Genomic DNA, 27,674 nt, shown 5'->3' on the forward strand with positions numbered 1-27,674 from the left:
TTGGTATTGTATTTGTTTAATGAATTTCAATGAAACAAATGGCATTGAATGGTGAATTAAAGTAACTTTCTTGACAAAGGCATGGTCTCCACAAACAGTACATCTATTACATGGAACACAAATAGCAAATTTTACCTCAACAGAAGGGCTATTATTTGCTATGTAGAGGGGCAATAGCTTTGCCACTGTCTGTTCTGTATGTTAGGTAAGCACACATTCTAAAGTCATGACATTCTGTGAAAGTGTTTGAAAGTGTTTAGAACAAGTCTGTGTTCCTTCTGTTCTTTAAAACCTAGATCTCAGATTCCAATATGTATTCCAAACAAACACCTATAAGAAAACTAGTTCTAAGCACTGACAAGTTTTTTTTTTTAACTCCCAAAAATTAAAAGCTACATACAAGTCTCAATGTTGACCTTTATTCTGTCATTTATATCCAGCAAGTAAACTTGCTGGATGTTCTAATGCAACAGGAATCAGTCATCACTTTATACTGCCATTATTTTGTGACCTCTGTAATACTCTGGGGGAAGGTACCACAGCAGGATTGTAGAAAAATTAGAAGGGAGAAAGTAGAAAGTATAAGGACATACAGGAAAGGTTTTAAATACATGCACACAAACACTTGTGTTACTACCACCAAAATCAACTTACTAAATTCCTCTTTGTAATCTCCCACAGTAGGATTTGCAGAAACCACTTACTGAAAGCAAAGCTCACTGTTCAGTTACAGCAATATTTATATCTAGCATCCTCATTTTAGCCTTTCCCTATGATAAAGTTTCAAATTACAGTGTAAAGGACTGGAAGATAAGAGGAGTGCCCAATCACAAACCAACAGATGCAACTCATTTTTGACCTAATTACCTCAGGACTTTAATTTTTCCATGTAAGTTTATAAGAGTAAAATGATTTAATGAATCCAGTGCATTATTTAGAAAACTCCTGTTGCAGTGATTTTTTTTTAAAAATGGGGCTCTAGTCCAATTGGAAAGAAAACTACTGAGCACAACTATAGCCTGGAAATAACAGAATATTCAGATTAAAAGTGACATTAGAATTATTCATACATGATGTATTGGATACCATTGGGGAACTTGAACATTTGTGAAAAGGGATATTGTCAGGGGATACAGGAAGGTACAGAAGGACAAGTATATATAAACAATTACTAATACACTGACCAACCTGATCAATATTCACCCCCAGCCCAATCATTCAAGTAGCCCTAGACTGTACTGTACTTGCAACCGTTATCATTAGCGCTAATAACCAAAGTAAGTTTTGTTGTTCCTGTTACACCACTGAAAACTATAACATTGATCTTAGCGTTCAGGTATAACTAAACATTCACAACAATACTGAATAACTAAAGTTTTAATCTTAACTATCCAATTTCAATGGTACAAGTGTAAATCAAATCATGTAAATGCCATTCCCATTAAATAGCAAAAAGGAAGAACACAACTGAAAAGCATCACTATAATACAAATCATCCTAAATTACCCTTCACATATGCAGCTACATGGCAAGGTGTCAGAAAAGTGCAAGCTCCAAACTCAACAGCATGCTTCCTTTTATAATGAACATCACCATGAAAATGTGTGGTTAGTCATGCAAAGGAGGTATGCAACTACTGCCAATATGAACTCTCATTCCACAAAGTAACTATGTTTTCATTAATAAAAACACTAATATCACTGATAATGAATATCTGGGAACCTTGACTCTGATGCCAAAAACAGGTTTACCTGGCTGTTTTCATAAGGCCACTAGATTTATTAACAGAAGTCAACTAAACCATAAGTAGATTAAAAAAACAGGCAAACAAGCAAATCCAAGACTACTGCATGTTGCGAAATCAATTTGCAAACAGGTTTTCAAATCCCCAGGTTTCAAAATGTTAAATGTTTACATCAAACTAGAATAAAGGAGATGTCTGGTGTATGTCAAGTTTTTTTTTTTAACTAAGCTTGTTAGTACTATACAGGGCAAAAAAATGTACAAAGAGCAAGGTAAAAGTTGCACTTTGGTTAGGTATGCTTTTAAGGAAAAAAATTAGAATTCATTCTAACTAAACTAACCTCATATCCTTCCTCCCCCCCACCCCCCCAAAAAAAAAGGATTGTGGTGACAATCGTCACTGCAATGCAACTATTCATTATTGTATCTGTTAAGGGGATAGTGAAAATCCCTCAACCCCACCGTTTGGATATGGATGATCAACAGTTGGATTTGGAGTTCTCTCAGATTAAGCGTTCAAATTAAGTCTGCACCACACCAAATTACTAGAACATATACCAAATAATCTGGTTTCTGAATTTTTGCCTATGGTTCTCATGCATCTTGAGATCAAATACATTGTATTTGAGACAGCAAGAAAATCATACCGACCAAGCTCAAGCCCAATACGTGTTCCAGTGAGAATTAGAAGAATCTTCAGCTTAAAAAAGGCAGCTCATTTTACAAACCTTCCCCATTCTTAAATTGTTGGCACAAATTCAGAGCCAATTTAAAACTGCTGGTGCACATGGTAAAAAGGTTACATTCATTTAAACAGATCACCGCCACAAAACAAGGCTTAAAGAAAAAGCACAAGGGTATTTAAGGCCATTTAGACAATTTTAACCAAAACAATGACAAACAGCTTTACATCAGTTTACAAGTGATTGTTTTTCTTCATGTTCACATGGTAAAGTTGGTTCCATCAAACTCTTGACATAAACCACTCCATACCCAATTTGAAACCAGATCATCCATTTGGCAATACCCATGCGTACAATTCCTGTGATCAGTCAGTTAACCACGAAAGAACAGGTAATATTTCACACCGAGTCTGCTTCAGTCCATCTGTGGAATTTAAATCCTACTGTAGTTTACCCAACTCAAACTCTGAATCCAATTAATTGATTGGATACGCACATACCACCTGCAGTCAGGTAATAACAATACAAAATGTTTGCAGCTGACACTACTGAATAAAAAAATAAAATCTATTCTACAAGGGAGATTTCTGCAGTAATATTGTAGTGCACTATTTTTCAGATCAGAGAGAAACAAATTTCTACTTTAATGACATTCAAAATTCAGACTAAATCACTTGTGACAGAACTTTAATCCTTTCAAAAAGGTTTGAAGGTAACATTCCCATTTTCAGTGCCACTTCTTAAAAAGGCAGGTTTAACAACTGTTGCTTGGTACTCAGCTTCTTGAACTGGAAATAAATGGCAGGTTATTCTCACAGTAGCAGAGTTAGCAGTGGAAAGTAGACAAATCTCTGTACTGACAGCACAAAGTCAGATTTTTGTTTTTGTTTCATTTTTACAAGAGGTAGGGTGGGCCAGCGATGAAGAGTTAAAAATCCCTCAAGTTGAAGGTGGGAAAAACATGGCACCAAAACTAGTTTTCATAAGTACAGCAGCTGACTTGAGGTGAAAGCCAACACCCATTCAAGCACAAAATGCTTCAGGACACATCTGCAAGAAAAGAAAATAGTTATGAACTGAGGAAATAATTCCAACATTTAGTAATGTCCACATGATCAAAGTTCAATGTACTCAATCAAGTTAAAATAAAAGTTACTGCAATTCACCATGCGCATTACTGTATAGAATGTTTTATGCTACTTTACAAGAAAACTCAAGGCAATATTAGAACTTCATTATCATAAATTACTACCGGTGGCACAACCTTTTATCCGAAGATCCAAATAACGAAAAGCTCCGAATAGCGGACATTTTTTCAGTCCTTGAAGACGTTTACCGAGGGCGGCCCGCAGAGGTGACAGCGGAACCTCCGGTCGGTCCTCGAAGAAAGGGGAACTAAATCCCCATTCATAAAAGAGGTGAGGGTATATTGCGCGGGAGGGTTAATAATTGACTATCTGCTGCTGCCTGTCCGCCGAGTTAAAAAGTTCCCACGGTAGACTCGCGATACACAGTGTATGGTGAGTCTTGCATGGGAACGTTTTAACTCAGCTGGCAGGCAGCAGCAAATTGTCGCTCCTTTCAGTTTCACACCACCTACACCCCTCTGCTTCCCGGCCATGTATGTGGCCCCTTCCCTCCCCTCTCCAGTTCCCCGCCCATTGCACCGGTGCGGGGGCTTTGCACTGTCTTCACGTCGGCAATGCCAGCATACAATGCCAGTCACCGGAGACGTCAGGACCAACGGGACGCTGACCCCCAGGCCCGCTGCAAGCACGGAGATCTCAGAGACCCACAGCCAGCAGCAGCCCAGCCCCGTTCCAACTCCAGAGGAACACGCTTCCCGTAGGGACAGAAGCTGATGGTGTGCAAGGTACGTCTTGTTCTTGGGGTTGCAGATGAGGGGGCGCAGCTCGGGCTGTGACTTCTCCGGCCACCTCTGGACAGGAGCTGAGACTGGGAACTGTACCCCCCTTGCCCCCTCCCTCTGCAACTGCAAACAACCCCACTCTCCTGCTCACCTGCAAGGGCGGTACAGTTCCCAGTCTCAGCTCCTGTACAGGGGGGTGGCCGAAGACGTCAGGACCACCAGAAGCCGCTACCCGATGGGCCGCTATGGCGACAAGTGGCAGTTCGCCCACAGCCCGAGCAGAGCCTCATCGGGACACCGACCCCCAGGCCCACTGCAAGCACGAAGATCCCAGATCAGCAACTCCAGCCCCGCTCCAACTCCAGAGGAACACACTCCCCAGAATAGGAGAGAATTAGGGGCAGAAACTGATGGTGTGCAAGGTACGTCTTGTTCTTGGGGTGGCGCAGCTCGGGCTGTGGGCGAACTGCCACTTGTCGCCGTAGTGGCCCATCGGGGAGCGGATTCCTCTGGAGTTGGAGGGACAGGGAGACACAGCGGCTTTTGAGAATGGTGGGCAATCACTTCCAAAGTTCTGCCCACGCAGTCAGTACACCTCTCCTATACTTGTCTCCCGCACTAAGATTATCTCGCAGAGAATGATCCCAGCCTAACCCTCCCTATTCTCTCCTATTCTGCAAGAAAAAACTACATTGAAGACTCAAACTCACGATCGAGTAACTGCCGGGATCGAGGCGCAAATTCGCGACCTTGCGGATACGAGCCGAGCACTCTACCACTGAGCCAGCCGTTAAAATCTACGCTAAAAATCTTCCAATCCGAAAGCCGAAAAATTCCGAATTACGAAAAGTGTCTGGTCCCAAGGCTTTCGGATAAAAGGTTGTGCACCCGTAGTGGCAATTGCATCAGATTGTGGAAAGTAAAATGCAGAAACCAGGAACAGAAGGCCACCCAATATCTTAAGGCTGTGCTGTCATGTGCCCCATATCTCCATTCTGCAAGCCCTACATAGTTCTCAAATCCCTGATCTATTATTTTTTAAACCTTGAATGTGCAGCGTTCTCCTTTCATTTTGGGTCGGCACAGTGGCACAGCTGTAGAGTTGCTGCCTTACAATGCCAGAGACCCAGTTTCGATTCCGACTCTGTCTGTGCAGAGTTTATGCCTTCTCAGTGACCGTGTGGGTTTTCTCTAGGTACTTTGGTTCCCTCCCCTTCCCCCCACCACATTTCAAAGATGTGTAGGTTTGTGGGTTAATTGGCTTCTGTATATTGTCCCTAATGTGTAGTATGAACTAAGGTGATCGTTGGTCAACACGGATTTGGTGAACCAAAGGGTCTGTTTCCACAGTGTATCTCTAAACTAAAACAAAACATTATATTATAAAATACAATATAAAACCCAAATTGAACCAATTTCAGCCAATCCATTCATTGCTAGTCAGGTTTGAGGAAAAGGAGGCTTTTTATTCCCCTTTAGCTTATGTCTTGATTGCAATAATTTACACAGTGGTGGTCCATGAGATGCCACCTGCACTCCAGTACTCCAAAAACAGCTAGTCTTCATACAGAAGTAATGGATGAACAAAGACGACAGTTTAAGCAGAGGGAACTGTAGGCAACGTACTGCACAGGACCTCACAATTAGACTCACTGTAGATCAAGTGTATATCACCATCACAGCCACTTGCACGTATGAAATTCCACAGGCAACTGTGCTACCCGGACTGAACAGATATATTCCAGCCAAGGATCAAAGCCAGGAATAACAAGCAGTCAGCGGACACCTGGTGGGTGCTCTCGTTTAGATTTTGTGCATCCGTTTTGTTTCAAAAGATGCTGTCTTGGAATGTTAGACATGAAAACTACCTCTAGAATACTTCTGAAACATCCACTCACATGTCAGCTCCATAAGTGACTTTTCTAGTGGAAAGATAAACAATTAATGTTTCTTCAGAACTGGGAAATGTTAGATATGAAGTACATTTTAGTTCTTTTGAGGGCGAGGAGCAGAAAGATCGATGTATAGATTGAATATCAAGTGATGGTGCTGCCACCTGGTGAAAGGAGGGAGGTAAAGGCTTGGCTGGAGGCATAAATAGGTGACAATCTGAAAGAAATGACTGAAAGCATCAACTTTGTACAAAGATGCTGCCTGATACACTAGATATTTTCTTTTCTTTTTTGTAACTTTTAGATTAAGCATTAATATTTTATCATTAGATGAATTCTGCCCAAGTTTGTCCTTTTCTATCCATTTCATTTTCTGGTGGTCATTGAACAAATCAATCCTTGCTTTGGAACTCAAATTTAAATGACGTCTCTCCAACTCTCCCTCAATATAAATATTTTCCGACACCCTTTTTGGGAAAAAAAAGAACCAAAACGAACGGTACAACTTTCACAGCTTTTTTCGTGCAAATTTTTAACTAACCCTTTAAATATTCTTTACAAGTTCACTCATATTTGTCGCAACCTCGACTAACACTTGTGGTGGCAAACTTCATATTCTAACCACTAAATTTCCTCTTCATTTTCAACTTACTATTTTATCTTAAGAATCTTAACTACATGAACACCAAATTCTCAGTTTCAAAAGCCATTTTTGGTTTACCTTTTTCTAGATGCAGGACTAAACTACTTACTTAACTCTTACCCAATTAATCTTCTACTATCTAATTTCACCAAGATCATTAACCGTCTACAAGATGCATTACTTCTCTAACATCCCCCAAACTCCCAACAAACCTCCTAACAGAATAATGCCAAGAGCATCATCACCAAAAAGCTCTGCTCCAAGTCACATGAGCCAAAACTTGGAAAAAAAAAAGCATTCATTAGAACTGGGTCAAAATGCAACAGGTTTGGGAGAGTTCCCTACCACTCATATTGTACCAGTTCAAGGCAGAGGTCATCACCATCCTGACGAGCAATCAAGGATGGACAATCAATGTTGACCTGTGGCACCCACACATAGAATAAAAAGTGTTAAAAGAGATAATGCGATGATTGAATGAACCAAGCAATCCCATAATTAATGGATCCCAGTGCACTGCAGAGCTACAAGTTACAGTAACATTCTTGTTCCAGAACACACTACACCTAGCTAAGATGTTCAAGTACAGAGAGGCACTGATATCTAGCAAAGTGGGGAGGGCTATGAGGGATTGCCCAGTCCACAAGTAAAAAAAAAAATAAAAAAATTGTCCTACTTCAAAACATAAAATTACTTAGCAGTATTTTAAAAGTTCTATCTACTCACCCAACGTAACCAGGTAGACCAAGAATAATTCTCTATCTCCTGCTCAAACATGACCAAACAAGCCTACTAAGGGTGAAAATGGCCATTCTAGTAATCCAGCAGAATTTGACAGCAAGAAATCTCAGAAGCAGAAATCAAGAATTTGGAGGAAGTTACTCCAATAAATGAGAACTCGTATTTTAGTTTCATATCAATATTGCAACAGAAATCTCAAAATATCCAAGGCCTAACTATTACAATTACTTATTCTAGAATCCAAAAACTCAAAACTGCAATGTAGGTAAAGGAGGCATAAATAGTTGACAATCAGAAACAGATGACCAAAAGCATCAACTCTGTACAAAGATGCTGCCTGATACACTAGATATTTTCGTTGTTTTCTACTTTTAGATTAAGCATTAACATTTTCTCATTAGATGAGTTCTGCCCGTTTGTCCGTCTATCCATTTTCTGGCGGTCATTGACCAAATCAATCCTTACTTTGGAATTCAAATTTAAACGATGTCTCTCCATGATTGATAATGATTGCAGTGTAATACTTCATTCAGCTCCTTCTTGAACAATGAAGAGGCTCATGCCAACAAGCTGCAAGCCCTGAACATCCAAGCCTGGCTTTTAAGTTATGTTAACTAGTTTTCACAGTATTCAATGGGCTTATCATTAATACACCAGTGATCTACTTCAATACTGTAGACTACTAGAAAAACTTCAGAAGCCACATGACTGATGCACGGGCTCATTAAATTCCTTTAATTTATACTGTTTATGCTAATAGCACAGGGATTCTCTGCACTTTCCCTGTAAGTTACAATAGCAAGAAACATGCAACTTGCAGTCATACAGGACCAAATTCTCTGACTAGCACTTTACCTGCCAGTCAGAACACCATTCCCTGACAAATATATACATTGTGCCAGTTGCTGGGAGCATTTCACCTTGTTATGGTGAGCAAGGGGTAACTTTTACACAGAGGTTGGTGGGTGTATGGAACAAGCTGCCAGAGGAGGTAATTGAGGCTGGAACTACTATCCCATTGTTTAAGAAACAGTTGGACAGGTACATGGATAGGACAGGTTTGGAGGATTATGGACCAAGAGCAGGCAAGTGGGACAAGGTTAGCTGGGACATTGTTGGCCGGTGCGGTCGAGTTGGGCCGAGGGGCCCATTTCCACACTGTATCACTCTATGACTCTCTATAACTGAATGACTCAGGCACATCCCATTCTGATGAAAATTCCATCACTGAACTATGGCAAGTGCAATAAAATCACAACTGAGACAAGATGTTCTTCAGAGGACAACATTTTTTTGAAATGTTCTACCAGTGGCAGAGAAGGTTCATTCTAAACACATTTTGATAATTTTGTTTATTAAAATGGATCAAGAGACACAAGGATACTGCATGAAAATGGTATTGAGGTGAAATCAGCCACATTGTTAATAAAGGCCATAGAGCCTACTCATGCCACTATGTATTCATCACACAATCCCACTTGATAGCATGCTTTTCACAAGGACTAGAGTGCCCAAGAATTAATTCAATAGATTACTATCATCACAAACACCCCATCACCACCCCCCCCCCCCAAAAAAAAAAACAACCCAACAACAAACAATGATTATTAAACAGAAACTTCACTTCTGGTGACTTTTTAAACTAGAGTAGAAAGGTAGTTTTCTCCCAGCGCACGATTTCACCAGATTCAGAATTTTGGTTCAAACTACATACAGGTACATTTCAAATATCACTGATTTAAAGCTAGCCGATATACCGTTGCTGAAAACTGTTTAAATTGCTTTTCAGCTTTTCATTTGGGAAATAATTTGAAAGGCAAATGTTAATCCACAATGGTCAGTCACATTGTGACCATCAACTGAGCTCAGAATGTGAAGAAAGGCCAATTACTCTTTACTATCTGATGAGTTTTTAAATTTAAAATGACAAAAACTACAAATGTCCACTTACAGCTGGCAGGTCGTTCTCCATATCGTCTCATAATCTGGTCATGTGTGAATTTCACAAAAGCATCATATTGTTCTGAAACAAAAAGCAAATATTTAAACTATTCCCTAATATAACCCAATTCTAACGGTCTAATAAGTTTTATTTTAAATTGCTTGGAGTTGATTCAACTGAGAACGTTACAACGTCCACTATGCATACTAATCCATATTACAATCAACAACAAAAAAAGATTGGTTTGTAATGGGGATTTCCAACATATTTGCATATGTTTCACTACAGGTGTTCCTCAACTTATCAACACCGACACACACAGCTCTTACACATGAACAAGAATCTGGGAGTCAGAGGGAGAGTGGGTGGATTATCTAGCTGCTGCAGGCAACTTCTGTCATATAGGAATTCTGTTCACAGCCACGTTTCCAAGTTATTAAGTGCTCGGATTATGAACAGGAGTAGATGCCTGCTATAACCTGGGAAGGACATTGAATGATTTAAAATATTTTTATACAAATCTTTAATGACCATATTCAATATTGATTTTTTTTTTTTACCTCAAGCTAGAATGGAACAAATGCTCTGAAAAATTGTCCTTTCCCATATAAATTTAAATAGTGTGCATTTTGAGTGTGGTCAGAATGAGCAAGGGAAGCTTAAAAACCGTTGACCCATTGTCAAGAAGATTTTTTTTAATTCATAGTTCAGCTGTGAATTGGCCAAGTACCAATTAAAAAAAATAATCTAAACCTAGATCTTTAACAAGATTTCACATTTCTTCAAAAGTTAAATTGTGCTTACTGACGTTGAAACTGCATCGTCTGAATTGTGCACATTAACAGGAAGATGTAGGGGAAGAATGCTTAGAGGAGACTCCTATAACTGATAGCAGGCGAATTCCTTACTTCCCTAAATTTTACATTGAAGTTACAAAACTACAAAGTGAAAGGGAGTGGGATATTTCAATGAAGGCACCAAGGGCAGAGTTCCTCTTTCTGTGCTGAATGGCTACTCTACCCTTAATTAAAAGCAGGCTCTCATCTCAGCATAACCTACAAAAAAATTACAGATTAGAAATCAAAAAACATTCCTCAAAATAAAGATTTGGTCCAGCAAATTTACCCTGGTGAAAAATCTAGCACCACAAAGGAACATTCTAACTCGCAGCTAGCCCTAGTTCACAGGGGCAGCACGGTGGCGTAGTGGTAGAGCTACTGCCTTGCAGCGCCAGAGATGTGCTCGTCTGTACAGAGTTTGTATATTCTCCCCATGACCTGCTTGGGTTTTCTCCAAGATCTTCGGTTTCCTTCCACACTCCAAAGACATACAAGTTTGTAGGTTAATTGGCTTGGTATACATGTAAAATTGTCCCTAGCGTGTGTAGGGTAGTGTTAATGTGCGGGGATCACTGGTAGGCACCAACTCGGTGGGCCGAAGGACCCGTTTCAGCATTGTATCTCGCAACTAAGCAATACAAAAATCTTAACCATAAATATTCAATGTCCAAACACAAAGATGTTTAGTTTTTAATCGTTAATAGTTTAGAGATACAGGATGGAAAACAGCTCTTCAGCCCACCAGGTCCACGCTGACCATCGATCACCTGCGTACCGATTCTTTAAAAAAAAAATCCAAACAAATGCAGAAAATGGCAAGCATCATTTTCAGGAAAGTGAGATTAAAGACATTTCCGATATAACTATCTGCCATAGAAGGTAGTTGAGGCCAGTTCAGAGGCCCAGGGAGCCGTTGGTGCGAGGGGAGGAGTACCTGCGCTGTAAGTACAAAATACATTGCGGGGCTTGTTTTCACAGAGGCCCAGGGAGCTGTTGGTGCGAGGGGAGGAGTACCTGCGCTGTAAGTACACCAAAATCGGCAACGTACCAGAGAAGGAGTCTGGTGGAAGCCTCTGATTGGTGGAAGAGGACCGGGTTTACATTTTTACATTTCTGCCTTCAGGTTAAGGATTCTGGGAGTTAAGGATTCTGGCAGTTGAGTGTACAGTATTTATTAGTAAAGTTTAAAGGATAAAGTTTTGTGTTTTTTAATATTTAATATGGAGTTAATTTGGGAGTAAGATATGTCAGTGGAGATTGGCCCCGTGGTTTGCTCAGCCTGCAACATGTGGGAGATCAGGGATATGGTCGGTGTCCCTGGTGACTAAGTTTGCAGGAAATGTGTACAGCTGCAGCTCCTGGCAGACCGCATTGAACGATTGGAACTGCGGCTGGATTCATACTGGAGCATCCACGATGCTGAGAAAGTCGTGGATAGCACGTACAGCGAGTTGGTCACACCGCAGGTAAAATGTAAGACGGCAGAAAGGGAACGGGTGGCCAATAGCCAGCAAAGCAGTAGGCAGGTAGTGCAGGAGTCCCCTGCGGTCATCTCCCTCCTAAACAGGTATACCATTTTGGATACTGTTGAGGGAGATGGCTCATCAGGGGAATGCACCATGGGTGGCTCTGCGGCACATGATGGGGGGGCAGGGGGGGGGAAAAAGAGTGGAAGGGCAATAGTAATAGGGGATTCAATTGTCAGGGGAATAGATAGGCATTTCTGCAGCCGCAAACGAGACTCCAGGATGGTATGTTGCAGCCGCAAACGAGACTCCAGGACGGCTGCAGAACTTTCTGGAGGGGGAGGGTGAACAGCCAGTTGCCGTGGTGCATATTGGCACCAACGATATAGGTAAAAAAAGGGATGAGGTCAAGATGAATTTAGGGAGCTAGGAGATAAACTTAAAAGTAGGACCTCAAAGGTAATAATCTCTGGATTACTACCAGTACCATGGGCCAGTCAGAGTAGAAATAGGAGGATATTGCAGATGAATACGTGGCTTGAAAAATGGTGCAAGGGGGAGGGATTCAAATTTTTAGGGCATTGGAACCAGTTCTGGGGGAGGTGGGACCAGTACAAACAGGACGGTCTGCACCTGGGCTGGAATGGAACCAATGTCCTTGGGGGAGTGTTTGCTAGTGCTGTCGGGGAGGATTTAAACTAATGTGGCAGGGGGGTGGGTACAAGAGCAGAGAGGCAGGGGGGTGTAAAATGAGGGTAGAAGCAATAGGTAGCAAGGTGAAAAGTAAAAGTGGCAGGCAGACAAAACCAGGGCAAAAATCAAAAAGGGCCACTTTTCAACATAATTGTATAAGGGGTAAGAGCATTGTAAAAACAAGCCTGAAGGCTTTATGTCTCAATGCAAGGAGTATTCGTAATAAGGTGGATGAGTTGAACGTGCAGATAGCCATTAATGATTATGATATAGTTAGGATCATGGAGACATGGCTCCAGGGTGACCAAGGCTGGGAGCTGAACATCCAGGGATATTCAATATTCAGGAGGGATAGACAGAAAGGAAAAGGAGGTGGGTAGCGGTGCTGGTTAGAGAGGAGATTAACGCAATGGAAAGGAAGGACATTAGTTTGGAGGATGTGGGATCAGTATGGGTAGAGCTGCGAAACACTAAGGGGCAGAAAACGTTGGTGGGTGTTGTGTACAGGCCACCTAACAGTAGTAGTGAAGTTGGAGATGGTATCAATCAGGAAATTAGAAATGCGTGCGACAAAGGCAAAACAGTTATAATGGGCGACTTCAATCTACATATAGGTTGGGTGAATCAAATTGGCAGGGGTGCTGAGGAAAGAGGATTTCTTGGAATGTATGTGGGATAATTATCTAAATCAACATGTAGAGGAACCAACGAGAGAGCAGGCTATTTTAGACTGGGTATTGAGTAATGAGGAAGGGTTGGTTAGCAGTCTTGTTGTACGTGCCCCCTTGGGCAAGAGTGACCATAATATGGTTGAGTTCTTCATTAGGAAGGAAAGTGACATTGTTAATTCAGAAACAATGGTTCTGAACTTAAAGAAAGGTAACTTTGAGGGTATGAGACGTGAATTGGCCAAGATTGACTGGCAATTAATTCTAAAAGGGTTGACGGTGGATATGCAATGGAAGACATTTAAAGACTGATTGGATGACTACAAAAACTGTTCATCCCAGTTTGGCAAACGAATAAATCAGGGAAGGTAGTGCATCCGTGGATAACAAGGGAAATCAGGGATAGTATCAAAGTGAAGGATGATGCGTACAAATTAGCCAGAAAAAGCAGCATACCAGAGGACTGGGAGAAATTCAGAGACCAGCAGAGGAGGACAAAGGGCTTAATTAGGAAAGGAAAAATAGATTATGAAAGAAAACTGGCAGGCAACATAAAAACTGACTGCAAAAGTTTTTATAGATATGTGAAAAGAGATTAGTTAAAACAAATGTAGGTCCCTTGCAGTCAGAAACAGGTGAGTTGATCATGGGGAACAAGGATATGGCGGACCAATTGAATAACTAATCTGCCGGAAATAGCAGGGGACCACGGGTCAAAGGAGTTGGAGGAACTGAGTGAAATCCAGGTTAGTCGGGAAGTGGTGTTGTATAAATTGAATGGATTAAAGGCCGATAAATCCCCAGGGCCAGATAGGTTGCATCCCAGAGTACTTAAGGAAGTAGCTCCAGAAATAGTGGATGCATTAGTAATAATCTTTCAAAACTCTTTAGATTCTGGAGTAGTTCCTGAGGATTGGCGGGTAGCAAACGTAACCCCACTTTTTAAGAAGGGAAGGAGAGAAAACAGGGAATTACAGACCAGTTAGTCTAACACTGGTAGTGGGGAAACTGCTAGTCAGTTATTAAAGATGGGATAGCAGCACATTTGGGAAGTGGTGAAATCATTGGACAAAGTCAGCATGGATTTACGAAAGGATGTAACTAGTAGCGTGGATAGGGGAGAACCAGTGGATGTGGTGTATCTAGACTTCCAGAAGGCTTTCAACAAGGTCCCACATAAGAGATTAGTATACAAACTTAAAGCACACGGGCATTGGGGGTTCAGTATTGATGTGGATAGAGAACTGGCTGGCAAACAGGAAGCAAAGAGTAAGAGTAAACGGGTCCTTTTCACAATGGCGGGCAGTGACTAGTGGGGTACCGCAAGGCTCAGTGCTGGGACCCCAGCTATTTACAATATATATTAATGATCTGGATGAGGGAATTGAAGGCAATATCTCCAAGTTTGCGGATGACACTAAGCTGGGGGACAGTGTTAGCTGTGAGGAGGATGCTAGGAGAATGCAAGGTGACTTGGATAGGCTGGGTGAGTGGGCAAATGTTTGGCAGATGCAGTATAATGTGGATAAATGTGAGGTTATCCATTTTGGTGGCAAAAACAGGAAAGCAGACTATTATCTAAACGGTGGCCGATTAGGAAAAGGGGAGATGCAGCGAGACCTGGGTGTCATGGTACACCAGTCATTGAAAGTAGGCATGCAGGTGCAGCAGGCAGTGAAGAAAGCAAATGGTATGTTAGGTTTCATAGCAAAAGGATTTGAGTATAGGAGCAGGGAGGTTCTACTGCAGTTGTACAGGGTCTTGGTGAGACCACACCTGGAGTATTGCGTACAGTTTTAGTCTCCAAATTTGAGGAAGGATGTTATTGCCAATGCATTTCGTTGTCTCTGTACTGTACACTGACAATGACAATTAAATTAAAAAATTGAATCTGAGGGAGTGCAGAGAAGGTTCACCAGACTGATTCCTGGGATGTCGGGACTGTCTTATGAAGAAAAACTGGATAGACTTGGTTCATACTCTCTAGAATTTAGGAGATTGAGAGGGGATCTTATAGAAACGTACAAAATTCTTAAGGGGTTGGACAGACTCGATGCAGGAAGATTGTTCCCGATCCTTTAAAACCGAGATGAGAAATACCTTTTTCATACAGAGAGTGGTGAATCTCTGGAACTCTCTGCCACAGAGGGTAGTTGAGGCCAGTTGATTGGCTATATTTAAGAGAGAGTTAGATGTGGCCCTTGTGGCTAAGGGGATCAGAGGGTATGAAGAGAAGGCAGGTACAGGATACCGAGCTGGATGATCAGCCATGATCATATTGAATGGCGGTGCAGGCTCGAAGGGCCGAATGGCTTACTCCTGCACCAATTTTCTATGTCTATGTCTCACTTAACATTGAACTGCAAAAGATTTCCTGTATCGTACGTTTCAGTGGATGACCTGCTGACAAAACAACTTCAACAGAAAGAGAAAAAATATTGAAGCTTTTTTTAAACAATTTTAATTTCAGTAGTGACCGCAACTGAAGCTCTTCATTGTAACATTTGCGTCATTCTTACCAATCTTACGTGTAAACAACATTAGCTCTTCAGTACTTTTGTAGTGCTTTTACCTGCAAGTTTTGTGTTTAGAACTTGTTCATATTCCTCCCGGATCTTGCTTTCATGGTCTTTTAGGAGACGCTCACAAATTATCCCAACCTGTCGTAATGTGAACAATGGCTGATCTTTCTTTGATAATGTACCTATGAAGGAAAAAAAGCTCAGTCACATATATGCACAGTTAAAGTCACCCCGTGGCGATGACTCGTTCTATGGTCCATATGTAATCCCAAACAGAATTATTTTTGCAAGGAAATTTGGAAACTAAGATAAAGCAGAGAAAGGCAAATGGCAAATTAATAAATGACTACTGACAAAATAAAGTTAAAAAAAAAGGGGAAAGTTAAAGCCAGACTATGAAATAGGCTGGAAACTAATAAAGGGAATCTAAAATAAGTCTGCGGGAACAAGGGAGGCTAATTGATTGGGAACCAAAAAAAAAAAGGGGTTTTGTATGGAGGTTGGTAAATTGTTTGGATGTCTTTATCAAAGTGGCAATACCAAACAAGTGCAGTCATTTGCTGTCTAAAATCAAGACCATTTTCTATACTTGAAAACAGTGAACAGAGCACTAGACATGATGCACTATTAAGAGTAAAGGTAGTAGAATCTGCAGAAGAGTTCACCATAATCTCCCAATCCTACCTGGAAACAGAAACGGTATGAAAAAAAGGGTGCAAGGCCAAATCTGGAAATAACAGACATTGTTGGCAAGGAAACATTTGAAGGTTCATGAATAATATTAATGTGGCCATCTAAAGTGCTTGAGCACCAGCATAGAGACCTGTACGATTGCAAAGAAGCAGATATCATGTAGACATTCAAGTGTGTTGATGGCAGCAAGCAAATGATTAAAAGATGACAGGCTTTCTAGAAGCACAACTTAAAATATTTTATCCAATTCAGATCAATCTATTTTTCAGAAGATCTTGGGTGTTGAGGAAGTAGAAAAGATCAACATTTAAACAACAAATTTTATTTGATAGCAGTATTTAAAAGGCAGACATTTGATAAAGTAAATAGAGGGAATGTGATTTTACTAGAGTAAGATTTAATGACCAAAGGATGTAGCTGCAGCAAGACTGTCATTGGTCCATTCCAAGTGCAAATGACAATTAAACACTCGAGTCTAGATTGATTTATTTTTTAAACTGGCAACTGAAGTGCATCAGTAGAACTATTTAAAACAATCAATACATCTATCCTATATATTCTCCTATATATTCGACAAGGCCAAGCGCAAACTCAGCGATTGTTTCGCTGAATCCCTCAACTCAGTCCGCCAAGGCCTACATGATCTCGCTGTTGAGACTTTAGTTTAGAGATACTGCTCGGATACAGCCCCTTCGGCCGCACCGACCAGCGATCCCTGCACGCTAACACTATCCTACACACACTAGGGACAATTTACATCTATACCAGGCCAATTAACATACAAACCCGTACGTCTTTGGAGTGTGGGAGGAAATCGAAGATCTGAGAAAACTCACGCAGGTCACAGGGCGAAAGTACAAAGAGGTACCCATAATCAGGATCGAACCCCAGACTCTAGCACCAAAAGGCAGTAGGTTTATCGCTCGCCACAGTACCACCCCAAGGCTTGATGGAAAGCAGTTTGCATATTGGAGTTAAGTTGATTAAATACCGGGGGAAATTAAAATATTTCAGATATCTTGCTTACCCGGTGAACTTGGTGCATTTAGTAACAAATTGTTAGATGATCCCTCAGCAGAACAGTTTGTTTCACTTTGATTAAAAGTTCCTTCTAGCTGTCGCCTCCATTGGAAACGGCTATATTCTTGCTTGATGTTCTGAAATATTTGTTCTGAAATTTCAATAGGAAAGAGCAAAGTGAGGAAAAACTTAAACTAAAGTTACATGTCACAAGGTAAATAAACAATAAATTCATCTATACAATGTTTATGCTGCACGCTAAAAAGGTAAGCCCAGCACACAATACAAATGTTCTTTTAAATTTAAATTGCAACAGCCAGGTAGTATCATGGGAGTTAAGCTCTGGACTAGTAACCCGACAGGCAAATGGGCCGATTTGAGAAATGAGGGCTCCATGGCAGCTGAGATATTTGACGTTGCCAAAATCTAGTCTTGGAAATGTTCACATGGAACATGAAATCGGCCTAGAAATGTATCTGGTTCATTAACGTCCCTTAGATCCAGTTTTTAAATAAGTCTGAACATGCAGCAACATGGTTAACCCGAAATGGCTTCACATTTGCACCACCAATAATGCAGGAAAGCTGAATAAAACCAGATGCCCCATCTGTCATGGGCCTAGGTACTAGGTTTGGACAGCCCAAACCACCTTACAAAATTCACCCTCATAAATATCTGAAGACAGGTATCCAAATTGGGAGAACCACTCAAAAGAAAAGTGAAGCCTCCATCTGACAACTGTAAATATAGGTAAAATGTATCAGCCTCCTCCACAAACTTTCCCAAAAGAACAACAGGACAGGATCACCAGATGAAACAACAGTGGATGCTGAAAGGAGCAGCCCTGGAAATCCTCAACATCAATTCTCAACCTCAAATTTCATGGCATTAGGTTAAACCTGGGAAAGCAAACTTCGTGCTAAACACATATAGACATAGCCGCCAGTTTAAATCTGCAGCAGGTAATGACGGAAAACCTACTGGACCATATCCTCACTTTAACAGTGGCAAATGCATATGACAATATTGGTATTTACAGCCATGAATACCATACTGATGATCCATCTCAGGTTTCTCCTGGGATCCATATTACAGAACCCCGTCTTCAGGGAATTTGATTCCACGTGGCCAAGAAACAGCCGAGAACCTGATAAAGGACATACGACTTGTTCACATTCCCAAGATCACATTGGCAACTTGCTACCTAGACTGACCAGTAGAATGCAGCAGTCTAAAGGGTCCCGACTCGAAACGTCACCCATACACGATGTCCAGAGATGCTGCCTAGCCTGCTGAGTAGCTCCAGCACTCTATTTTGACCAGTAGTGCTGTTCTGTGACTAAACCGAAACAAATTGGGCAATCACTTACTTCGCTCTTACTAATAACATGTTCAAAGGTCCATTTTGCATTTTGCCAAGACAACTTAGTTCTAACCTTGATCCAAGAAATGGAAGGTGTTCCTCAGGGCAGTCATACCCACCTTTCAGCTGCTTAGTGATTTCTATAGTCTATACCTTCTATAATCAGGTCAATGATCGAAACATTCACTGATGATTGCATAGCATTCTATTCAATTTGCAACCTCTCAGCAAGAGAAGCCATCTATGGCTGTATGCAGCAAGTTTCCGAACAACATTCTTGGCACAAAATAGCCGAACATTGACCAAAGCCACACAAAATTCAAAAAAGCATTGCTATGGTACTCAGAATGTCACCAGAACATGCACCTAAGATAGCAAGGACATGGCAATCTGACAGAAGAAGGAAAAGAGGCCTACCAAAACTTACATGGAGGCAAACATTTCAGAAGGATTTGGAAGCCCGGGACGCAAGCATATCGAGAGTGGAAGACAGTGCACATAACCAAACAGAATGGCGAAAGCTTGCTGCCCAATGCACTCAAGTATAGGAGGAACTAAGTCAAAGTATGATAGAGTCCCACAGTGTCAATATTTTGAGAATACTATTAAGTAGAAACTCACTGGACTGACTACATAAGTAGTGGATACTAGAGCAAGCCAAAGGCTGGGTATACTCCACGAGTGACTCGCCAACTGAAGCAAAGTCTTCCCATAACTGCAACAAATCAGGAATGAGATAGAATACTCTGCAACCAGAATGAGTACAGTGCTAACAGCTTGCTGGAATAGCACTCTGTTCATCAATTGACTAGCTGCCATGTGCATCATCTACACAATACATGGCATCTATCAAGGAGGGCAAAGGTGGCAAACACTGAACATCTATAGTTACACAGACTTCAACCAAAAGCAAAGCTACATGTTTGTATTAACTAAACACTTTAATAGTCAAAGAAAGAAAGGTCTCAACCCAAAACGTCACCCATTCCTTCTCTTCAGAGATGCTGTATGTCCCGCTGAGTTACTCCAGCATGTTGTTTCTATCTTCGGTATATTCTGCAGTTATTTCCGACACACTTTAATAGTCAATTGTCTACATTGGTTTTAACATTCTAACAGCATTTCTGATCCATGCTTGTGGAAGCTAATATAGAAATTGACAGATATACCTATTATAAAGATCCCCATACAATTTTAAGGCCAGTAGTGAAGCTTCAGCAATTTAAAAATAGTTGGAAATAACAATGGTAAATATTGTGCAAGAAGGAACTGCGGATTCTGGTTTAAACCGAGGATAGACACAAAAAGCTGGAGTAACTCAGCGGGACAGGCAGCATCTCTGGAAATTGGCCTGTTTGTTGTAAATAGATTAAAATGTGTTATACAGCATGCTTACATGGAAAGAAAATGATTGAAGAGCTTACCTCAACGGGTTCAATTACTTCATTGTTAAATGGGATATACAGTGCACTCAGAAAGTATTCAGGCCCCTTCACTTTTTCCCCATTTTCTTACATTTCAGCCTTATATTAAAATAGATTAAATTATTTTTTTTTTTAAATGAACAATCTTCACACAATTCCCCAAAATGAAAAAGCAAAAACAGGTGTTTAGAAATTTTTGCAAAGTAATTAAAAATAAATGTTTAAGAAGGAACTGCAGATGCTGGAAAATCGAAGGTACACAAAAAAGCTGGAGAAACTCAGCAGGTGCGGCAGCATCTATGACCGTCTGAAGAAGGGTTTTCTCCCGAAACGTTGCCCATTTCCTTCGCTCGATAGATGCTGCTGCACCCGCTGAGTTTCTCCAGCTTTTTTGTGTCATTAAAAATAAATAACTGAAATATCACATTAATCACATATCACAAGTATTCAAATCCTTTGCTATGACACTCAAAATTGAGCTTTGGTTCATCCTGTTTCCATTCATTATCCTGTAGATGTTTCTACAACTTGATTGGAGCCCACCAGTGGTAAATTAAATTGATTGGACATGATTTGGAAAGGCACACACCTGTCTATACAAGGTCCCACAGTTGACAGTGCATGTCAGAGCAGAAACCAAGCCACGAAAACGAAGAAATTGTCCATAGACCTCCAAAACAGGATTCGAGACACAGATTTGGGGAAGGGTATAAAACAATTTCTGCAGCATTGCGGGTTCCGAAGAGCAGTGGGCTCCCTCATTCTTAAATGGAACCACCAGGACTCTTCATGGAGCTGGCCGCCCAGCCAAACTGAGCAATCGGGGGAGAAGGGCCTTGATCAGGGAGGTGACCAAGAACCCGATGGTCACTCTGACAGAGCTCCAGAGTTCCTCTGTGGAGATGGGAGAACCTTCCAGAAGAACAACAATATTTGCAGCACTCCACCAATCAGGCCTTTATGGTAAAGTGGCCAGACGGAAGCCACTCCTCAGTAAGACACATGACAGCTCGCTTGGAATTTGTCAAAAGGCATGAGAAACAAGATTCTCTGGTCTGATGAAACCAAGATTGAACACTCTGGCCTGAATGCCAAGTGGCACGTCTGGAGGAAACCAGGCACTGTGGACAATACCATACCTACGGTGATGCATGGTAGTGGCAGCATCATGCGGTGGGGATATTTTATCAGCAGCAGGAACTGGGAGACTAGTCAGGATCAAGGGAAAGATGAACGGAGCAAAGTACAGAGAGATCCTTGATGAAAACCTGCTCCAGAGCATTCTAGACCTCAGACTGGGGCAGAGGTTCACCTTTCAACAGGATAGTGACCCTAAGCACACAGCCAAGACAACACAGGAGTGGCTTCGTGACAAGTCTGTGAATGTCCTCGAGCGCGCCAGCCAGAGCCCGGACTCGAACTCGATCGCACATCTCTGGAGGGACCTGAAAATAGCTGTGCATCGACGCTCCCCATCCAACTTGACAGAGCTTGAGAGGATCTGCAGAGAAGAATGGGAGAAATGACCCAAATACAGGCGTGCCAAGATTGATTCGTCATACCCAAGAAGACTTGAGGCTGTAATCACTGCCCAAGGTTCCTGAAACGTTGCCTATTTCCTTCGCTCCATAGATGCTGCTGCACCCGCTGAGTTTCTCCAGCTTTTTTGTGTACCTCAACAGAGTATTGTAAAGGGTCTGAATACTTACATAAATTAGATATTTCAGTTATTTATTTTTAAAATACTTTCCAAAAATTTCTATTCACCTGTTTTTGCTTTTTTATTATGGGGTGTTGTGTAGATTGATGATACAAAAAAAGAATTTAATCCATTTTAGAATAAGGCTGTAACATAACAAAATGTGAAAAAAGTGAAGGGGTCTGAATACTTTCTGAATGCACTGTATAGTGGCTCAGGTTTCTCCAAATCAAAATGCCTTATCTACAATCCAGAGAAACCCAAGCAATAGATGAAAAGTCATTAACCAAAATATTAATTCTCTTTACAAATGGCTCTCATGTGTTAATGAGCATTTTCAGCATTTTTCATGACTGAATTACAATACAAGTAGATAGAAATATTAAAGAAGGCACATTACATGCTCGCCTTCATTGGCCAGGGCATGGAGTACGTCAGGAAGTAGCTCAGACATTGATTACGCTGCATTTAGAGTAGTGCACACAGTAGTGGTCACCTCATTACAGGAAGTATGTGGAGACTTTGGAAAGAGTGTGGAGGTGGTTTACCAGAATAATGTCTGGGTTAGGAGGTATTAGCTACAAGGAGATACACAAAATACTGGAGTAACTCAGCGGGGCAGGCAGCATCTCTGGATAGAAGGAATGGGTGACGTTTCAGGTAGGGACCCTTCTTCAGACAGACTACAAGGAGAGTTGGACAAACTTGGATTGATTTCTCAAGAATGTCAGAGGTTCAGGGGAGACGATAGAAAGTATAAAAAATTATGAGACATATAGGATAGACGTGTCAGAACCATTTTTCCCAGGGTGGTAATGTCAAAGACTAGAGGGCATAGCTTTAAGGGTAATGGGGAGGGGGTGAAGAGAAGAGAGAAAGGGTGTAAGCTTTAATGGAGTTGAGCAAGACAAGTTTCATTTTTTTTCTCCTTTTTTTTTAAACAGAGGATGGTGGTTGCCTGGAACCTGCTGCCATGGGTAGTGGCGGACAGATACAACAATACCGTTCAGGTGGTTTTTGGATCGGCATGTTTGATATGCGGAGAATAAATGGATATGGATCGCATGTCGGCGGATAAGATTCCTTTATTTTGGGCAGATATGCTGGAGTAACTCAGTGGGTGAGGCAGCATCTATGGAGAGAAGGAATGGGCGACGTTTCTGGTCGAGACCCTTCCTCAGACCCTTTATTGTGGGCCGGGGAGCAGCTCCTGTGCTGTACTTTTGTAGTTCCATGCATTTATTTTGCTTATGTTTTTAATCAAAACAATTGATCAAATTTAGGCACACGGATAAAGGAATTTAGGTTAATCCCACTTCTCAGATCTCCAAATTTCTATTGGTTATTGCACTCAAGTACTTTTTATTTTATCTATGAGAAGAGTTTGTCCTTTTTAAGCTCTCTTTCAAACAGCAAGTTCATTAATTGTTGCAGTCACCTTGAGGGCACATCGACCAGTGGGTTGGAATGTTTTGAGATTTAGACCCAGCAACACACGAGAAATGGCAATTATATTTCCAAGTCCCAATAGTAAGTGGCTTGGAGGGGTCTGTGCAATTGGACAAATGGTGTATACAGAGACAGAAAAAATGCTATGCAAGTTATTTATCTTAATTTAAGGGACCATTTAAGATTTAAATGATAGCAGTGCAAAGAGGAAAAATACCCCAGATTTCACCGTATTGAACATTTTATAAAGGATTGATTGTTTTTTAACCAGTTTCCTTTGAAACTCTACATGCAGACACGGTAGTACTATAGTATTAATGTTTATGAAGTAAATATGTTTGCATAAGAAACAGATTGCTGCTTTGTATTTTTCTCCAACAAAATATAATCAGTCCTTTCGAAAGAGTTCAAATGGTGAAACCTGGAGGAGTATTTTTTGATATAAGATCAATGTGTTACCAGTTATTTGTTATTTCATGGCATTTCAGGTTTAAATTAAATGTACCAAAACTTCAGATATTAACTCAGTACTCCCTTCAAGAGGAAAGATTATCTTTATGTTATGTTAGAACATATTAATAGGATTTCAATCTTTTAAACGTTAAAAGTTGACAAAATTAGAAGTGTCCTTGATTCAGCAACATATGGATAAAAGCTGATAGATTAATGATAGCAATTACTGAGATCTGTAAAGCATCTTTTACTTTGTGAAATATTAATTTTAGGCACTAGAATGCAATTCCAAAACATTAAGTGTGCTGCATTTAAAAATCTATTTGGCAAGATGCCAAGCCTAGCTTTGAAAATGAACTAGTTGTTTTGATGTCCATATCTCCAGCTTAAAGAAAATTCAACAAATAATTGCTCCCTTATTTTGTGTCCTCCAAATGCTTGTAAACCACTTGTGTCTCGAGACAGTTACATAACTGAACAAATCTCAAAATCAGCAAGACAAGTGGATTTAAGTCAGTAAACAGTTTATAGAGCTTCAGGCTAAACAAAATTGTGAACAATAGCAATCATTTCCTGTTAAAATTATGAATGTATAATAGCAAATTATGGACTCTTTACTAAAATCTTGTTTAAAGAATGTTCCACCCGGAAGATAATAATTAAGACAAATATATTCACCCTTGTTGCTTGACACATGTTCACCATACAGCTGAATACAAAGTTAATGGAAAAATCCAGACAACAGACACAAAAGAAACAAAAACTACACAATTTATGCAAACGGAAAAAAAGTCGAGCATAGAAAATAGTTCTGAGTCATTTAGGTCTGCAGGTAGGGCAATGTTAAGTGCTTAGTAACAATAATGAAAGGATATTAGAAGACAACTGTCCAATAACATAAACGGTAAAAATGAGACCTGAGATGAAAAATTCAATATTATAGAAGAAACTGAGAAAACAAAATACCAAATAAAAAAGATTAAAACTGCAGGGCTATAATTTGGAATTTATTTCAGTGCCAAATTATAACAAGTATAAGAGCAGGAAAAATGTGGAATGGCATTCTTAGAATAATAACAGTAAACCAAGTTTCTATGATAGGAGATGTCATTTTCAAGACATGCTCAAAAAAGAAATGCTAATTTAGGCATCTTCCATGAACAAAATTTTCAGGTCAGCGTAATGAGTGCTCTGCTCCAAAAATTCTAACACTACCATTCTCTATAACAGCTTCTCCACCTCCCATCCCACACACCAAACGAACAGACTGCTCAGTGCCAATTCTGTGAAAGCACACACAGGGAGGCCATTGCCACAAAGTTAATCTCATAATCAGATCCATTTTATAACATAATTTACTTCCCTCAAATGTTGTAGCACATACAAAATAGGCATAGCTAACACTGCTGTGTTCAAACTTGAAAAAAATCGCAGTGTAAAAATAGTATTTTACTGTTACTCTAAAGCACACTAAGCCAACAAACACGTTGAGTTCATTAATAGTTCACATGCTTAATATGCAAATTCACCAATTGCACATATTTGCACAAAAACCCAACATATGTGAATCTGCACAAAAACTCAAAAAATATCAATGAACACTTTATGCAGTATTTAAAGAAATACAAACATGCTCCATTAAGGTAGCAACAGTCAAATAAAAATCCAATCCAATCCAATCTTTCAAACATATTCCACCATTCAATGACATGGCTGATATGTTCGCTCAACTAATTTACTACATATGTACCACAGCCAAAAAAAAACCAATCATTTTCCAATATACTCAGTAAACTTCCATGGTTCTCTTGAAGGAGGAATGGCCACCACCTCGTGTGGGGAAAATATGTTTTAATTCCAAAGAACAAAGGACTAAAGTTCAATTAATCCTCCTAAAGCAAACACACCAATTCAGAAAACTTTGCTGCACTTCTAATTGTTCTCAAGTTAGTGAGATAAGACCCATACAAAATGTTTCACGTGACATCTCACCGAAGTCTATAAGCAATTCTATTGGTGCCCAATTTGGTTAAGGCAAACAATATTAACTGTAGCTACTTTGTTAATCACTTTAAAAAATACGAGGATCCCAGGCCCCTCTGGACGTCAATAACTTTCAACCTTTCGCTATTTCATTAAAATCTTCATTTATGTTTACTTTGAAAATCAAAGTGCATAATCTCAATGTTCCACGTATCCCGTCTGCCATGGTGTTACCCATTCCCACAACCTACTCATATACCCCTGAACCCGTTCAGCATCCTCTTCGGAGTCCCACACTGCCATTAAGCTTTGTATCATCGGCAAATCGCTCATCTCAAAAACAAAACACCCATTTTTAATCACGAATTGATTGAAGTCCTTGTTTCAGTTTAACGCAATATACATACAGCTTTAATTATCTTGAAAGATCTGTTGTCCCCACTTAAAAACTGACCTGAAGCTTTAATTGACGTGTACACTTGGTTACTGGATAACAAGATTGTAAGACAATATTTCACGCGAGTCATTTTCTTCCTGCCAGCACACCAATGAATAAAAGGCTTCAATTGTGTTTTTTTTTTACATTACGAGGGTAATTACGACACCCAGAAGCAGACGATAAAAGAAGCAAAGCTGGGGACCGCATTTCAGCACCCAAAGTCATCACGTCCATGCCAAATGGTATATTAAAATACTGACTTATTCTCGCGAAAATCCTCCAAGGTGTATGTAGCGATCAAAGACAACTATAAGCGAAAATGGCAGCCATTTCCGAGTGGGTGGCAGTGAAAAAAAAATGATCAACTACATCGATTTTTAAAATTTGCAAATCATAATTTAACTATGGCAAAGGGCGTTTTTTGGTGTTGTTTTATTTTGCAAACCCGGGTGTGGGAGGCTCCACGCCAAGAAGCCGAGTTGGAAAGCAAGGCTGGAGTATTCCCTAGGAAGCTGCACCCTCTATCACCCAGGCGTATCAATGCCGGCTTTTACTGCCATTGTCTGGCCATGCCGTCGCTCTGTGGCACCGCTTCCCTTCCCCCGCTGCCTTACCTGGGGTGAGTTTGTGCGCTGATGAGCTCTCTCCTCCAAAGGCCGCAGCCTCTGTCTTCAGATACTTCTGGGGCGAAGGTGTCCCAGTGCCGGGCCCTGTTAAAGGCATACACCGCCTCCTCTTGGGCGACTGTGGACTGAGCAGGGCGTCAAACTCGACGCTGCGTTTGAGTGTGGCCCCGCACGCCATGATCCGCCGACACTAACTCGCCTCAAACGCCCAGAGCTTCGCGACTCCGACAACCCGGGGGGGAGAGGGAGTGAGGGAGAGAGTCAACGTCCGACCGCTCCGGGGGCCCGCTCGCTCGCTCACCAGTTAAAATAACCTACTTCCAATTTATCGTTTCGCGAAGGGAGGGGATGGCGGGGGAGTGGAGATTTCTGTAGAAAACAAAGGCTTGGGGGGTGGGGGTGGTGGGGAGGGGGACGGGGATAGTGGAGTGAGGCCGCCCTGTCGGTGTGGCGCTTCCCCCGGAGCCACTCGCAGCGTTGGCTCTTCACACAGTAATGGCGACTCCGGCCGCACTGCCCGCACCAGCCTCGCCCTCAGCCGCGCCGCGCCGCCCGCGTCACAATGCGGCCGGCGCCACTCACTGCTCCCACGAGGGGAGGCACGGGGCGCCCAGGCAAAACACACCAGCCTCAGCCAAACCCACTGGCCGCCCATACCCCCACAATCACATAAATCATTCTAATAACCCCATCCAATATCCATTTCCTGAACTTAAGGGTTGAATTCTGCGTGATTGTCTACCTTTAGATTTCAACACCCCCCCTCTTATCATTTCCAAGTCCACTATTAAAGAGACAGAAACCGTCTGCAAGCCTCCATTGG

At 41.1% G+C, this 27,674-nt stretch overlaps 1 protein-coding gene across 1 annotated transcript; it reads right to left on the reverse strand.

The window, feature by feature from the left end:
* On the reverse strand, positions 1-27,368 carry akirin1 (akirin 1). The gene is made up of 5 exons (XM_055656211.1): positions 26,840-27,368; positions 17,423-17,566; positions 15,753-15,884; positions 9,524-9,595; positions 1-3,476 (listed from the first exon to the last, which is right to left on the reverse strand). Exons 1-5 carry the CDS (start codon positions 27,027-27,029, stop codon positions 3,466-3,468), a joined length of 549 nt encoding a protein of 182 aa, XP_055512186.1. The 5' UTR covers positions 27,030-27,368; the 3' UTR covers positions 1-3,465.
* Between the last annotated feature and the right edge of the window lie 306 nt (positions 27,369-27,674).

Source organism: Leucoraja erinacea, chromosome 26, assembly GCF_028641065.1.
Source record: "Leucoraja erinacea ecotype New England chromosome 26, Leri_hhj_1, whole genome shotgun sequence".
NCBI lineage: Eukaryota > Metazoa > Chordata > Chondrichthyes > Rajiformes > Rajidae > Leucoraja > Leucoraja erinaceus.